The following is a 16,737-nucleotide window of genomic DNA, read 5'->3' as shown; positions in this document are numbered from 1 at the left end:
ATCCATCCCTGTCCCCCAGGATCTGTCCCTGTCCCCTGGATCCATCTCTGTCCCTCTGGATCCATCCCTGTCCCCCAGGGTCTGTCCCTGCCCCCTCAGATCCATCCCTGCCCCCCCGGATCCATCCCTGTCCCCCAGGGTCTGTCTCTGCCCCCCTGGATCCATCCCTGTCCCCCAGGGTCTGTCTCTGCCCCCTCAGATCCATCCCTGCCCCCTCAGATCCATCCCTGCCCCCTCGGATCCATCCCTGCCCCCTCGGATCCATCTCTGTCCCCAGGGTCTGTCCCTGCCCCCCCCCGGATCCATCTCTGTCCCTCTGGATCCATCCCTGTCCCCCAGGGTCTGTCCCTGCCCCCTCAGATCCATCCCTGCCCCCCCAGATCCATCCCTGTCACTGTCCCTCTGGATCCATCCCTGTCCCCCAGGGTCTGTCCCTGCCCCCCCGGATCCATCCCTGCCCCCCCGGATCCATCCCTGTCCCTGCAGATCCATCCCCTCAGATCCATCCCTGTCCCCCAGGGTCTGTCTCTGCCCCCCTGGATCCATCCCTGTCCCCCAGGGACTGTCCCTGTCCCCCCAGATCCATCCCCCTCCGGGGATCTCCCCCCCTGCCCCCCACGTCCCCCCACCCTCCTCCGTTGTCCCCCCCCAGTTCTACGACGCCTCCGACACCTACGAGAACGTCCTCAAGATGTTCAACAACGTCTTCACCTCCCTCTTCTCCCTCGAGTGTCTCCTCAAGATCATGGCCTTCGGCGTCCTGGTGAGTCCCAGGGACCCCTGGGAATGTGGGGGAATTCTGGGAACTCCGGGGGACCCCAGGAGCCCACAGAGCCCCAGGATTTCAGGGGACCCTGGGACACAGGAGAACCCCAAGAACTCGGGGGACCCCGGGGACCACCTGCCATGGATCTGGCATCAGGTGTCCTGTACCCCCGGGATTTGGGGAGCTGGTGTAGGGGTACCCTGGGATTTGAGGACCCCCAGGATTTGGGGAGCTGGTGAAGGGGTACCCTGGGATTTGAGGACCCCCAGGATTTGGGGAGCTGGTGAAGGGGTACCCTGGGATTTGAGGACCCCCAGGATTTGGGGAGCTGGTGAAGGGGTACCCTGGGATTTCAGGACCACCAGGATTTGGGAAGCAGGTGAAGGGGTACCCTGTGGTTTGGGGGAGCTGGTGAAGGGGTACCTTTGGGATTTGGGAACCCAGGATCCCCACATTCTTCCCCCCCTTTCCCAGAACTACTTCCGCGACGCCTGGAACATCTTTGACTTCGTGACGGTCCTGGGGAGCATCACAGACATCCTGGTGACGGAGTTCGGGGTAGGTGGGAACTGCCCCCACCCCCCCTCATGCTATGGCCCCAATTCGGGGGTCCCCACAACCCCTGACCCTCCCCGCCCCGTTCCCCCCCAGAACAACTTCATCAACCTGAGCTTCCTGCGGCTCTTCCGCGCCGCCCGACTCATCAAACTGCTGCGCCAGGGCTACACCATCCGCATCCTGCTCTGGACCTTCGTCCAGTCCTTCAAGGTGCCCTCCTAGACCCCCAAAATCCACCTGTGCCCCCCCCCCCGGGGGTCTCCTCTGCCTCCCCCGGCCCCCCCATGACCAGCCCCGCTGTGCCCCCCAGGCCCTGCCCTACGTGTGCCTCCTCATCGCCATGCTCTTCTTCATCTACGCCATCATCGGGATGCAGGTGAGACCCCCCCCGGGGGTGCAGGGGAGACCTCCCGTGGGGTGCAGGTGAGACCCCGGAGTGCAGGTGAGACCCCCCCCGACCCCCCCGGCCCCCCCAGGTGTTCGGGAACATCGGGATCGAGGAGGAGGACGATGAATCCGCCATCACCCAACACAACAACTTCCGCACCTTCTTCCAGGCGCTGATGCTGCTCTTCAGGTGAGGGTGGGGTCACCTGGGCACCAGTGCCACCCCAGTGTCACCTGGGCACCGGTGCCACCCCAGTGTCACCTGGGTGCCACCCCAGTGTCACCTGAGTGACCAGTGCCACCCCAGTGTCACACGGATGTCCAGTGCCACCCCAGTGTCACCTGAGTGCCACCCCAGTGTCACCTGGGCACCAGTGTCACCCCAGTGTCACCTGGGTGCCACCCCAGGGTCACCTGAGTGACCAGTGCCACCCCAGTGTCACCTGAGTGACCAGTGCCACCCCAGTGTCACCTGAGTGCCACCCCAGTGTCACCTGAGTGACCAGTGCCACCCCAGTTTCACCTGAGTGCCACCCCAGTGTCACCTGAGTGACCAGCACCACGCCGATGTCACACAGATGCCCAGTGAAAGGCCAGTGTCACCTGGGCACCAGTGCCACCCCAGTGTCACCTGGGCACCAGTGCCACCCCAGTGTCACATGGATGCCCAGTGTCACCCCAGTGTCACCTGAGTGCCACCTCGGTGTCACCTGGGTGCCCAGTGTGCTCCCCTCAATGGTCCCAGTGTCACCTGGGGTACCCAGTGCGAGGCCAGCGTGTCCCCAGTCCCAGTGTCACCCAGTGTCACCCAGTGTCACCCAGTGTCACCCTGTGTCACCCTGTGTCACCCAGCGCCATCCTGGTGCCCCCCTCGCACTACCAGGAGCCACTTTGCTGTGCCTCCCCAACTGTCCCCCTGTCCCCAGCTGTGTCCCCAGTGTGTCCCCTGTCCCCAGGAGTGCCACGGGGGAGGCCTGGCACGAGATCACGCTGTGTCCCCTGTCCCCAGCCGTGTCCCCAGTGTGTCCCCTGTCCCCAGGAGTGCCACCGGGGAGGCCTGGCACGAGATCACGCTGTGTCCCCTGTCCCCAGCCGTGTCCCCAGTGTGTCCCCTGTCCCCAGGAGTGCCACCGGGGAGGCCTGGCACGAGATCATGCTGTCGTGCCTCAGCGGGAAGCCGTGTGACGAGAACTCGGGCATCAAGGAGGACGAGTGTGGCAACGAGTTCGCCTACTTCTACTTCGTGTCCTTCATCTTCCTCTGCTCCTTCCTGGTGAGCACGAGGGGGGGGGGCTTGGGGGGGAGGGGCTGGGGGTCCTAAACAGCCCCCCCCCCCAACCCTGGCACCCCCTCCCACCCCCTCCCCAAATCCCAAACCTCTGCTCCTTCATCTTCCTCTGCTCCTTCCTGCTGAGCCTCGGGGGGCTCCAGAGGGGTCCTCAAACTGCACCCCCCCAGACCCCCAGACACACCCCTGTCCCCCAGTGGGTGGTCACAGATCCCCCCTACCCCTCCACCCACCCCCTCCCCTCAAACCCACCCAGAGACTGCCCAAAACCCCCCGGGGACCCCCAATTATCCCCCCCAGAGACCCCAAAACCCTCTCAGGGAGCCCCAGACCACCCCAGAGACCCCCAAAACTCCCCCAGAGACCCCCAACACCCCCCCCAAGAACCCTCAAACCTCCTTCACCTCCTTCATCCTCCTCTGTTTAGCCCCAGGGGGGCTCAGGGGGACTCCAGGAGGGATCACCCCCACCCCAGACCCCCCCCCACGCCCCTATCCCCCGGGGGGATGTCACAGACACCCCTCACCGCCCCCCATCCAACAACCCCCTGCCCACCCCCTCCCCAAATCCCAAACCTCCACTCCTTCATCTTCCTCTGCTCCTCCTCTGCTGAGCATGAGGGGCTCCGGGGGGGGGACATGGCCAGAGGTCCTAAACGCCCCCCCCAGCCCTGGCACCCCCCCTCCCACTCCCCCAAATCCCGAACCTCCGCTCCCTCATCCCTCCCATCCCCCCAAATGCCAAACCCCTGCTCCTTCATCTCCCTCTGCTCCTTCATCTCCCTCTGCTCCTTCATCTCCCTCTGCTCCTTCATCTCCCTCTGCTCCTTCATCTTCCTCTGCTCCTTCATCTCCCTCTGCTCCTTCATCTTCCTCTGCTCCTTCATCTCCCTCTGCTCCTTCATCTTCCTCTGCTCCTTCATCCTCCTCTGCTCCTTCATCTCCCTCTGCTCCTTCATCTTCCTCTGCTCCTTCATCTTCCTCTGCTGCTTCATCTCCCTCTGCTCCTTCATTTCCCTCTGCTCCATCTTCCTCTGCTCCTTCATCTCCCTCTGCTCCTTCATCTTCCTCTGCTCCTTCATCTCCCTCTGCTCCTTCATCTCCCTCTGCTCCTTCATCTTCCTCTGCTCCTTCATCTCCCTCTGCTCCTTCATCTTCCTCTGCTCCTTCATCTCCCTCTGCTCCTTCATCTCCCTCTGCTCCTTCATCCTCCTCTGCTCCTTCATCTTCCTCTGCTCTTTCCTACCGAGTTCCAGGCAGGAAGGGGGGCTTGGGGGGGACTCCAGGAGGGGTCACACCCACTCCCCGCCCCCCGGGGACCCCCCCAAATCCTCCCCCCCCCCCCCCCCCCGCAGATGCTGAACCTGTTTGTCGCCGTCATCATGGACAACTTCGAGTACCTGACGCGGGACTCGTCCATCCTGGGCCCGCACCACCTCGACGAGTACGTGCGGGTCTGGGCCGAGTACGACCCCGCCGCCTGGTAAGGACCCCCGGGGGGGGCCACGGGGGGGGTGGACAGGGAGCGATTGGGGTGTTTGGGGCCCCCCCGAACTCCGGGCAACTCCGAGGGACCCCCCCCCCGCTTCCAGCGCTGGGGGAGGCGGCGGATGGATGGTGGGTGTCCCCTCCCTCACCCTGGCCCCCTGGCCCGGGGGTACAAACTGGGGGGGGGGGCACGGGGGGCGTTTGGGGCACCCTCCAACCCCAGGGGTGCAAACGGGGGGGGCACGGGGGGCGTTTGGGGCACTCCAGAATCCCGGGGAACCCCCCGGGGTTCCCCCCTCCCAGCGCCGGGGGAGCAGTGGATGGATCGAGTTGTGTTGTGCGTCCCCCCCCCCCCGACCCCGCTGCACCCCTGGGATGGGGGGGGGGGGCTAAAAAGGTGACTGAGACCCCCCCCGGGTCCTCTGGGACCCCCCCCTCCCCAGGATGGGGCGTCCCCCACAAGGGGGTCCCCGAGGGGGGGCAGCGGATGGATCGGGTGTGTCGTTCCCCCCCCCCCCGCCCCTGTCCCCGGGGGTGCAGCGAGGGGGGAGGGGCTAAAAAGGTGATTGAGACCCCCCCCGGGGCCTCTGGGACCCCCCCTCCCCAGGATGGGGCGTCCCTCACAAGGGGGTTGCCCCCCCCACCTCGAGGGGGTGTCCCCCCAGGTCCTCTGGGGCTCCCCCAGCACGGAGGGTCCCCCTGACACATAGGGGGGGTCTCCAGGGGCTGCCCCCCCCCCCTCACGGGGTGTCCCGGGGGTCCCCAGCACCTGAACTGTCCCCCCGTGGGGGGGTCCTGGAACCCGAATGGCCCCTGGGGGGGTGGTCCAGGGAGGGGCTCTGGTTTCCAAACCACCTCGGGGGGTGTCCGGGGGTGTCCCCGGGGTCCCTGTCACCCCAAATCTCCCCAGAGGGGTCCCAGGGTCCCGCTCACCCCCCGGGCCACCTCGGGGGGATCTTGGGGGGGGGGGGGGGGGCGGTCGCAGCCCCATTAACGGGGGTCTCTGCCCCCCTCATCCCGGGAGAGGGTCTTGGGCATCCCGGGGGTGTCCAGGACACCCGGGGGGGGGTCCCGGGAGGGTCTCCCCCCCACTAAGGGGTGTCTCTCGCTCCCCCCCTCACCCCGCGGGGGTCCCAGCGTGGTGGGGGGGGGGGGGTCGCAGTCCCTCATCCCCCCGTGAGGTGAGGTGTGTCCGGGGGGTGTCCCCGGGGTCCCCGTCACCCCAAAGCTCCCCAGAGGGGTGCCAGGGAGCCCCCCCCCCGCCCCGAGGGGGGGGAGGGGCCTGGGGGGGAGTCCCAGCCCCCACTAACGGGGGGTCTCTGCCTCCCTCATCTCGGGGGGGGGGTCCAGGACACCCGGGAGGGTCCCGGGGGGGCGGGTCCCAGCCCCCACTAACAGGGGCTGCCCCCACTCACCCCGCGGGGGTCCCAGCCCCTCACCCCGCGGGGGGGGGGGTCCCGGGGAACCCCCTCGCCCCCGGCCCGCCCCGGGGGGGTCCCGAGGGGGGGGTCGCAGCCCCCACTAACAGGAGTCTCTGCCTCCCTCATCCCGGGGGTGTCCAGGACACCCGGGGGGGGTGTCCCAGCCCCCACTAACGGGGGCTGCCCCTACTCACCCCGCCGGGGGGGGGTCTCGGGGATCCCCCTCGCCCCCGGCCCGCCCCGGGGGGGTCCCGGGGGGGGGTCGCAGCCCCCACTAACGTGTGTCTCTTGCAGCGGGCGCATCCACTACCGGGACATGTACAGTTTGTTGCGCGTGATCTCCCCCCCCCTGGGGCTGGGCAAGAAATGCCCCCATAGGGTGGCCTGCAAGGTTCGCGCCCCCCCCCGCGCCCCCCCTCCACCGCCCGCGCCCCCCCTCGGGGCTGGAATGTGCTTCCCGGCGCCGTCTATATATAAAATATCGCAGTATATTTATATATAAACCCCCCCTCCCTGCGCCCCCCCACCCCGGGCCGGCCCAGCCCCCCCGGCATGGAGCCCACCCTCCCCCCCCCCCCGGCATGGGGCACCCAGCGCCTCCCCCACCCCCCACCCATCATCCCCCCCCCACCCCCGCCCCACGGGGGGGCCGCGGCTGAGACGGGAAATTCTGATTTCTTGCTTTGGATTTGCGATTCTTTTAATTGGTTTGGGTTTTTTTTTTTATTTCTTTGGGATTAAATATTTAATTTTTTTTTTTTAATTCTGGCGTTATTTTTATTATTATCTTATTTTTATTATTGTGTTATTTTTGTTGTTTCGTTATTTTATTTTTGTTGTTTCGTTATTTTTATTATGCCATTATTTTTATTATTGTGTTATTTTTGTTATTTCATTAGTTTTTATTATGTCATTATTTTTATTATTGCACTATTTTTATTATTTCATTATTTTTATTATGTCATTATTTTTATTATTGCACTATTTTTATTATTTCATTATTTTCATTATTTCATTATTTTTATTATTTCACTATTTTTATTATTTCATTATTTTTATCATTTCATTGTTATTAAGTTATTTTTATTATTACATTATTTTTACTATTAACTTATTTTCATGATTTATTTTTATTGTGTAATTATTTAGTTCTTTTTATTCCCTTTCTTCTTGTCATTCTTTTATTTTTTTATTGTTTTTATTTTTATTATTGTGTTATTTTTGTTATTTTGTTATTTTTATTATATCATTATTTTTATTATTACACTATTTTTATTATTTCACTATTTTTATTATTTCATTATTTTTTTCATTCATTGTTATTAAGTTATTTTTATTATTACATTATTTTTCCTATTAACTTATTTTCATGATTTATTTTTATTGTGTAATTATTTAGTTCTTTTTATTCCCTTTCTTCTTGTCATTCTTTTATTTTTTATTGTTTTTATTTTTGTTTATTTTTTAAAATAAATTTTATTTCTTGTTGTTTTTATTATCGCCAACCATTTAAACACTTCCATCACCCTCCCATTCACCGTTTCCAATCCTTGTTGCTTTCCGAAATTCCTCATTTATTCATCGTTGGCTTTAAACGTCATTTATGTTCTTTTCTATTGGTTTTTTTTGTTGTTGTTGTTGCTTCTTGGTTTGGTTTGGGGAGTTTTTTGTTCGTTTGTTTGGGGGTTTTGTTTTATTTTGTTTGGTTTGGGTTTTTTTTGGGTTTTTTGGGGTTTTTGGGGTTTTTTTGTTGTTTTTTGGAGGGATTTTTATGGTTTGTTTCGGGGATTTGGGGGGCTTTTTTGTTGTTTTTTTTTTATTTTCTGCAGGGGTTTTTTTTTGGTTTTTTAGTTTTTTTGGGGTCTTTTTTAGATTTTTGTTTGGTTTTTTGGGGTTTGGGCTTTTTTTGTTTTTTTGTTTTGTTGCTTTTTGGGGGTTTTGTTTTGGTTTGTTTTTTTGTTTTCTTGGGAGGGTTTTTGTCGTTGTGTTTTTTTTTTCCCTGCGGGTTTTTTTTTGTTTGTTTTTTAGTTTTTTTGGGTTTTTTTTTAGTTTTTTTGTTTGGGTTTTTTGGGGGGTTTGGGGTTTTTTTGGGTTTTTTCTTTGTTTTGGGGTTTTTTTCGTTTTGGTTTTTTTTTCTGTTTGTTTTTTTGGTTTTTGGGGGTTTTTGGGGTTTTTTGGGGGTTTTTCGGGTTTGGTTTGGTTTGGTTTGGTTTTGTGTTTTATTTTTTGTTTGGCTTGTTTTTCGTTTTATTTTTTGTTTTGGTTTTTTGTTTTATTTTTTCTTTTATTTTATGTTTTATTTTTTGTTTTATTTTTTGTTTTATTTTTGTTTTTTATTTTTTTATCTATTAATTTTTTTTTTTTTGCGTGTTTTTTTTTTTTTTTTTCTCCTTAATCATACCACTTCCTCTTTTTTTTTTTTTTCTTTTTTTTTTTTTTTTTCCCCCCCCTTTCCTGCTCTCTCGCCCGGTGTAACCCCCCCTCCCCCGGTGTGTCCCCTCCCCCTCTCTCGCCCCCAGGGGCCGCCTGACCCTCGCCGACATGTACGAAATGCTGCGACAAATGTCGCCGCCGCTGGGGCTGGGCACGAGCTGCCCCCCCCCGCGTGGCCTATAAGGTAGAATAACCCCCCCCAGGGGTGCCCCCCACCCAGCCCCGGCCCCCCCCAGGCCGCACTTTTGGGGGGGTTTTACGGGGGGGGGAGGATTTGGGGGCGCTTTTTTTTTTTTTGGTGTTTTTTTTTTATTCCCCCCCCCCCCCCTCCCCGTGTTTTTCTTCCTCCTGCGGCCGCCGGCCCCCGCTGAGCCCCCCCCAGGACGGGCTGGGTAAGATGCGTCACCCTGGGGGGCTGGACACCCCCCCACCACCACCCCAAAGAGGTTTTGGGGTCCCCCTGGAGCTCAGCTGGACTGACCCCCCCCAAAGATCCCCTATTGGGGTCCCTCGAAGTCCCTGTGGGACTCAACCCCTCCCAAAAAAAATCTCCTATTTGGGGTCTCTGTGAGGCTCCCCCCCCCAGCCTCTAATTGGGGTCCCCCAAAGAGGTTTTGGGGAGCTCAGCTGGACTGACCCCCCCCAAAGATCCCCTATTGGGGTCCCTCGAAGTCCCTGTGGGACTCAACCCCTCCCAAAAAAAAATCTCCTATTTGGGGTCTCTGTGAGGCTCCCCCCCCCAGCCTCTAATTGGGGTCCCCCAAAGAGGTTTTGGGGTCCCCCTGGAGCTCAGCTGGACTGACCCCCCCCAAAGATCCCCTATTGGGGTCCCTCGAAGTCCCTGTGGGACTCAACCCCTCCCAAAAAAAATCTCCTATTTGGGGTCTCTGTGAGGCTCCCCCCCCCCCCAGCCTCTAATTGGGGTACCCTAAAAGGCCCTAATTGGGGACCCCAAAGAGGTTTTGGGGGCTCAACTGGACCCCCCTGTCCCCAAAGATCCCCTATTGGGGTCCCTCAAAGTCCCTGTGGGACTCAACCCCTCCTAAAAAAATCTCCTATTTGGGGTCTCTGTGAGGCTCCCCCCCCCCAGCCTCTAATTGGGGTCCCCCAAAGAGGTTTTGGGGTCCCCCTGGAGCTCAGCTGGACTGACCCCCCCCAAAGATCCCCTATTGGGGTCCCTCGAAGTCCCTGTGGGACTCAACCCCTCCTAAAAAAATCTCCTATTTGGGGTCTCTGTGAGGCTCCCCCCCCCCCCAGCCTCTAATTGGGGTACCCTAAAAGGCCCTAATTGGGGACCCCAAAGAGGTTTTGGGGGCTCAACTGGACCCCCCTGTCCCCAAAGATCCCCTATTGGGGTCCCTCAAAGTCCCTGTGGGACTCAACCCCTCCTAAAAAAATCTATTTGGGGTCTCTGTGAGGCTCCCCCCCCCAGCCTCTAATTGGGGTCCCCCAAAGAGGTTTTGGGGTCCCCCTGGAGCTCAGTTGGACTGACACCTCCCCAAAGATCCCCTATTGGGGTCCCTCAAAGGGACTCAACCGGTCCCAAAAAAATCTATTTGGGGTCTCTGTGAGGCTCCCCCCCCCAGCCTCTAATTGGCGTCCCCCAAAGAGGTTTTGGGGTCCCCCTGGAGCTCAGCTGGACTGACCCCCCCCCCAAAGATCCCCTATTGGGGTCCCTCGAAGTCCCTGTGGGACTCAACCCCTCCCAAAAAAATCTCTGTGAGGCTCCCCCCCCCCCCCCAGCCTCTAATTGGGGTCCCCTAAAAGGCCCTAATTGGGGTCCCCCAAAGAGGTTTTGGGGTCCCCCTGGAGCTCAGCTGGACTGACCCCCCCCCCAAAGATCCCCTATTGGGGTCTCTCAAAGTCCCTGTGGGACTCAACCCCTCCCAGAAAATCTCCTGTCTGGGGTCTCCATGGGGTTCCCCCCCCCCCAGCCTCTAATTGGGTTCCCCTAAAAGCCCCTAATTGGGGTCCCCTAAAAGCCCCTATTTAGGGTTTTCCTATGAGGTTCAACCAGTCCCCTGAGCCCCTAATTGGGGTCCCCTAAAAGCCCCTAATTGGGGTCCCCCCCACAGGGCTGAATCAGCCCCCTCAGAGCCCCTATTTGGGACCCCCCAAAATCCCCATTGGGGTCCCCCTTTGGGGCTCAACCAGCCCCCCCCTCGAGTCTCTATTTGGGACCCCCAAAATCCTAATTGGTTTCCCCCCTTGGGGCTTGAGCAGCCCCCCCCAAACCCCAAAATTGAGGTCCCCGGGGGGGCTCAGCTCCCTCTCCCCCAGAGCCCCGATTGGGGCTCAACAGCCCCCCCAAGTTCATATTTCGGGTCGCCCCCGGGGCCCAACCAGCCCCCCCCCCGATCCCCTATTTGGGGTCACCCTATAGGGCTCATCCCCCCCCCCCCAATATTGGGGGGTCCCCTGCGGGGCTCGAGGTTGCCCCCTCCCCCATCACCCCATTTTTAGGGAACCCCCCTGGGGGCTCGCCCCTCTCTCCCCGTCCTCCCCACTCCTACAGCCCCCCCCCCCCCCAATATTGGGGGTCCCCTGCGGGGCTCGAGGTTGCCCCCTCCCCCATCACCCCCATTTTTAGGGACCCCCCCCTGGGGGCTCGCCCCTCTCTCCCCATCCCCCCCCACTCCTACAGCCCCCCCCTCCATCCCACCGCAGTGAGACCCCCCCGGCCCCCCCCCGGCTGCTGCACGGCCCTGACCCCCCCCCCCCGAACCGCGGGGGCTCCGGAGCTGCATCGTGGGGTGTGGAGGGGGGGGACACGCATCGAGGGGGGGTCGGGCATGGGGGGCGGGGAGGGGGGAGGGGGGGTCTCCGTGCCTCAGTTTCCCCCCAGCATCGCTCGCTTGCCCCCCCCGCCCCCCCCGGCTCTGCACCCCCAACCCCCCTCCCCGGGGGGGCTGCATGAGGGATGGGGGGGGTCGCTCTTTTTGGGGAGGGGGGGGCACCTTCTGCCACCCGCTTGGCGCTGGGGATGTGGGGGGGCTGATGCCTGGCAAACTCATCGCTCCCCCCCCCCGAGTCCCCCCCCCCGGCACGTCCCCCCGCCCCCCCCCCCTCCAGGATGCTGGTTTGCACCCCCCCCCCCCGCCCCCACCCCCCAAAATCCGGAATGGGGCTGGGAATGAGCCCCCCCCTTCCCGTTGCATGTGCTGCATGTGCCGCTCCCCCCCCCCCTCCCCATTTTGGGGGTCCCGCTTGGCTGTGCCCCCCCCCCCAAAAAATGAGCACGTTGAGGGGGCGGCGGGAGAGGGCGGGGGGCCGGGGGTTGGGGGATTTGAGGGGGGGTTTGTGCCTCATTTTCCCCCCGTGGGGCAGCCCCCGCCTTCTCACCAGCCCCCCCCTCACCCGGGGTTGGGGGGTTGGGGGGTGCCGGCTGACCCTCCCCCCCCAATTTTGGGCCCCCCCCCCCCCTCAGCGGCTGCTCCGCATGGACCTGCCGGTGGCCGACGACAACACGGTTCACTTCAACTCCACCCTCATGGCCCTCATCAGGACAGCCCTGGACATCAAGATCGCCAAAGGCAGGGGGGGGGGACACGGGGACGGGGGGGGGGGGACATGGGGACACGGAGGGACATGGGGGGATATGGGGACATGGGGGGATATGGGGACATGGGGACGGGGGGGACATGGGGACACAGAGGGACATGGGGGGATATGGGGACATGGGGGGATATGGGGACATGGGGACACGGAGGGACACGGAGGGACACGGGGACATGAGGACACGGAGGGACATGGGGGACATGGTGGGGATATGGAGGGACATGAGGACGGGGGGGACACAGGGACACAGGGACATGGGGGGATATGGAGGGACATGGGGATGGGGGGGACATGGGGACACAGGGACATGGAGGGACATGGGGACATGGGGGACATGGAGGGATATGGGGACATGGAGGGACATGGGGGACACGGGGGGATATGGAGGGACATGGACACGGAGGGACACGGGGACATGGGGACATGGGGGGACACAGGGACACTGGGGGGGGATATGGGGACACGGAGGGACACGGGGACATGAGGACATGGAGGGACATGGGGGACACGGTGGGGATATGGAGGGACATGGGGGACAGAGGGGACATGGGGACACATGGAGGGACATGGGGATGGGGGGGACATGGGGACACAGGGACATGGGGGACACGGAGGGACATGGGGACAGGGGGACATGGAGGGACACAGGGACATGGGGGACACGGGGGGATATGGGGACATGGGGGACATGGAGGGACATGGTGGGGATATGGAGGGACATGGGGACGGGGGGGACATGGGGACACAGGGACATGGGGGGACATGGGGGGACATGGGGGGAGAGGGGCACACCCTGGGGACACGGGGACATGGGGGACATGGGGGGAGAGGGGCACACCCCAGGGACATGGGGACAGGGGTCCCTTGGGTGACAAAGGTCCCTGGGGGTGGAGGGACCGAGAACGGGGAGCCCAGGGATGGAGAGCCCTGAGAACGGGGGGGGGAACACGGGACATCAGCGTCCCCACGGGGGCCAGAGGGGTCCCCACGAGGCCGGGGAGGGTGAGGGGTCCCCGAGGGGTCCCCGAGGTGTCCCCGAGGGTCCCCAGGGTCACCCGTGTCCCCGCAGGCGGGGCCGACAAGCAGCAGATGGACGCGGAGCTGCGCAAGGAGATGATCGCCATCTGGCCCAACCTGTCCCCCAAAAACCTGGACCTGCTCGTCACCCCCCCACAAGTGTAAGGGGCCACCCTGCCCTCGTCCCCGTCCCCACGGTGTCCCCGTGTCCCCCCTGACCCCTCCCCGTGTCCCCGCAGCCACCGACCTGACGGTGGGGAAGATCTACGCGGCCATGATGATCATGGAGTACTACCGGCAGAGCAAGGCCAAGAAGCTGCAGGCCATGCGTGAGGAGCAGGTGGGGATGGCCCCTGGTGTCCCCTCCCTGTCCCCCTGCAGTGTCCCCCCACCCCTGTCACCCTGCAGTGTCCCCTCCCTGTCCCCCTGCATTGTCCTCCCACCCCTGTCACCCTGCAGGGTCCCCCCTCCTCGTCACCCTTCAGTGTCCCCTCTCTGTCTCCCTGCAGTGTCCCCCTCTCTGTCTCCCTGCAGTGTCCCCCATCCCTTCCCTATGTCCCTGTTCCAGCTCTGTCACCTCCAGTGTCCCCATCCCAGCCCTGTCCCCCTCCCCACGTCCCCCTGTCCCCATCCCACTCTCCGTGTCCCCACAGAACCAGAGGAGCACGTGGGGCCTTGATGTCCCCTGGTGTCCCCTCTCTGTCTCCCTGCAGTGTCCCCCATCCCTTCCCTAAGTCCCTGTTCCAGCTCTGTCCCCTCCTCTGTCCCCTCCATCCCAGCCCTGTCCATCCCTGTGTCCCCCTGTCCCGGTGTCCCCATCCCAGCTCTGGCCCCTCCCCATGTCCCCATGTCCCCATGTCCCCTATGTCCCCATGTCCCCGTGTCCCTGTGTCCCAGTGTCCCCTTGTCTCGGTGTCCCCATCCCAGCCCTGTCCATCCCTGTATCCCCATGTCCCCCTGTCCCGGTGTCCCTATCCCAGCCCTGTCCATCCCAGCCCTGGCCCCTCCTTGTGTCCCTCTGTCCCCATCTCAGCCCTGTCCATCCCAGCCCTGGCCCCTCCCCGTGTCCCCCTGTCCCAGTGTCCCTATCCCAGCCCTGTCCATCCCCTGTCCCCGTGTCCCCCTGTCCCCATCCAAGCCCTGTCCATCCTCCCTCCCCGTGTCCCCGTGTCCCACTCTCGGTGTCCCCCCAGAACCGGACCCCGCTGATGTTCCAGCGGATGGAGCCGCCCTCCCCCCTCCCAGGAGGGACCCCCGGGGCCGGACTCGGTGCCCTCGGCGGAGCCGTAAGTGCCACCGTGTCCCCCCCTTATCCCCCCCTATCCCCCCCACCCCTCTGTGCCCCACGGGGGGGTCCCAGGGGTGCCCTCAGTGGAGCCATAAGTGCCACCACATCCCCCCCTTGTCCCCCCCAACTCCTCTGTGCCCCACGGGGGGGTCCCAGGGGTGCCCTCGGCGGAGCCGTAAGTGCCACCGTGTTCCCCCCCTTATCCCCCTCCCTGTGCCCCACGGGGGGGTCCCAGGGGTGCCCTCAGTGGAGCCATAAGTGCCACCACATCCCCCCCTTATCCCCCCCAACTCCTCTGTGCCCCACGGGGGGGGTCCCAGGGGTGCCCTCAGTGGAGCCATAAGTGCCACCGTGTTCCCCCCCTTATCCCCCTCCCTGTGCCCCACGGGGGGGTTCCAGGGGTGCCCTCAGTGGAGCCATAAGTGCCACCGTGTCCCCCCCCATCGCCCCCACCCCTCTGTGTCCCATGGGGGGGGTCCCAGCGCCCGTGTCCCCCCCCAGGGCTCCGCGGGACATGAAGGAGAGCCAGTCGTGGGTGACCCAGCGCGCCCAGGAGATGTTCCAGAGGACGGGCACCTGGAGCCCCGAGCGGGGCCACCCCGACGACGTCCCCAACAGCCGCCCCAACTCCCAGGTGAGGGGGGGGCTGGGCCACCACGGGGGGGGCACGCTGGCTATTGGGGTCCCCTGAGCCCCATCTCCCCACCTCCCATGTCCCCAGGGGGATCCTTGAGTGCCGTGTCCCCCATCCCCACGTCCTGGGGGGGTCCCCTGAACCCCATCCCCTCCCCCCCATATCCCCAGGTGAGGAGGGGCTGGGCTACCACGGGGGCCACACTGGCTACTGGGGGTTCCACTCCCTGTGTCCCCAGGGGTCCCCTGAGCCCCATCTCCCCCCACCTCCCATGTCCCCAAGGGTCCCTTGAATCCCGTGTCCCCCATCCCCACGTCCTGGGAGGTCCCCTGAACCCCAAATCCTCAAGCGACCCCAAATTCCCTCCCTGCCCTCTCCCTGTGTCCCCGGGGGTCCCCCGAGCCCCATCTCCCCCACCTCCCATGTCCCCAGGGGGATCCTTGAGTGCCGTGTCCCCCATCCCCACGTCCTGGGGGGTCCCCTGAACCCCATCCCCTCCCCCCCCCATATCTCCAGGCGACCCCAAATTCCTCCCCTGCCCTCTCCCCACCTCCCCCCCTGCCATGCCCGGGGGTCCCTGTCCCGCTGTCCCTGGTCCAGCTGCCCCCGTGGGTCTGTCCCTGGTGCCGGTGCCCCCCCCCGGTGCCCCCCCGGTGCCCTCCCGGTGTCCCTGGTGCCAGTGTCCCCTCCCCGGTGCCCTCCCTGCTGCCGGTGCCCCCCCTCCGGTGCCATCCCGGGGGTCCCTGGTGCCGGTGTCCCCTCCCTGGTGCCCCCCTGGTGCCATCCCGGGGGTCCCTGGTGCCGATGCCCCCCCCACTGGTGCCCCCCCCGGGGTCCCTGGTGCCAGTGTCCCCTCCCCGGTGCCCCCCTGGTGCCATCCCGGGGGTCCCTGGTGCCGATGCCCCCCCGGTGCCATCCCGATGCCATCCCGGGGGTCCCTGGTGCCGGTGCCCCCCCCCGGCGGTCCCGGGGGGGTGGGGGGCGGTCCTTCAGTGTCCCCTCCCCCGCAGCTGGTGGAGATGCGGGAGATGCCCAAGGACGGCCCCTCGGACAGCGACCACCCACCCATGGAGGGGCACGGCCGCGCCGCCTCCATGCCCCGCCTGCCCGCCGACCCCCAGGTGAGGGGAACCCCCCCCCCGTGCCCCCCCAGGACCCCCCCTCCCCCAGCTCTAATGGGCTGGGGGGGGCAGGGATACCTGAGGGGACAGTGGGGGCACCTGGGGGTGTCCTGTGTGTCCCCCCCCAAATGGCTGCAGAGCTGAGCTGGGGGGGCTTTGGGGGGCCTTGGGGGGTGTGTCCCCCCCCCAAATGGCTGCAGGGCTGAGCTGGGGGGCTTTGGGGGGCCTTGGGGGGTGTTCCCCCCCCAAATGGCTGCAGGGCTGAGCTGGGGGGGCTTTAGGGGGGTGTCCCCCCCCAAATGGCTTCAATGCTGAGCTGGGGGGCTTTGGGGGGTCTTGGGGGGTGTTCCTCCCCCCCAAAATGGCTGCAGGGCTGAGCTGGGGGGCTTTGGGGGTGTGTTCCCCCCCCAAATGGCTGCAGAGCTGAGCTGGGGGGCTTTGGGGGTGTGTCCCCCCCCCAAATGGCTGCAGGGCTGAGCTGGGGGGGCTTTGGGGGTGTGTCCCCCCAAATGGCTGCAGGGCTGAGCTGAGGGGCTCCTCGGGGATGTTCTCCCCCTCAGTGGCTGCTGTGCTGGGCTGGGGGGCTTCGGAGAGGTTTTGGGGGGGGGGGGCATGAGCATGGCCAGAGGGACTCATGTGGAGGGGGTGGCCCTGTGGCTACTGGTCCCCACGTGGGGACACTCAGAGCTCCAGGGCAGAGTCAAGGCTATTCTGGTCCCCCCCTAGAGCCCCCAAATTGGGGGTCTGGGGTTCCCCCATCCTCGGGGGTGTCCGTGCCC

At 62.8% G+C, this 16,737-nt stretch overlaps 1 protein-coding gene across 1 annotated transcript in view; it reads left to right on the top strand.

The window, feature by feature from the left end:
* The window catches only part of CACNA1A (calcium voltage-gated channel subunit alpha1 A), a gene marked incomplete at its 3' end in the record, with an annotated part of 47,553 nt that extends 31,595 nt beyond the window's left edge, over positions 1-15,958 (top strand). The window contains 17 exon segments of the mRNA XM_051774649.1: positions 653-763; positions 1,241-1,324; positions 1,418-1,534; positions 1,635-1,700; positions 1,801-1,901; positions 2,834-2,984; positions 4,354-4,481; positions 8,427-8,502; positions 8,504-8,524; positions 11,768-11,873; positions 12,968-13,065; positions 13,067-13,076; positions 13,155-13,255; positions 14,109-14,150; positions 14,152-14,201; positions 14,705-14,837; positions 15,848-15,958. Of these exon segments, the coding sequence (XP_051630609.1) occupies positions 653-763; positions 1,241-1,324; positions 1,418-1,534; positions 1,635-1,700; positions 1,801-1,901; positions 2,834-2,984; positions 4,354-4,481; positions 8,427-8,502; positions 8,504-8,524; positions 11,768-11,873; positions 12,968-13,065; positions 13,067-13,076; positions 13,155-13,255; positions 14,109-14,150; positions 14,152-14,201; positions 14,705-14,837; positions 15,848-15,958 (1,506 nt within the window).
* Between the last annotated feature and the right edge of the window lie 779 nt (positions 15,959-16,737).

This window comes from Manacus candei, unplaced genomic scaffold (assembly GCF_025592945.1).
Source record: "Manacus candei isolate 608988 ecotype Guabito, Panama unplaced genomic scaffold, ASM2559294v1 h1tg000210l, whole genome shotgun sequence".
In the NCBI taxonomy this organism is placed as follows: domain Eukaryota; kingdom Metazoa; phylum Chordata; class Aves; order Passeriformes; family Pipridae; genus Manacus; species Manacus candei.
This window is presented reverse-complemented; position numbering and strand designations above follow the sequence as displayed.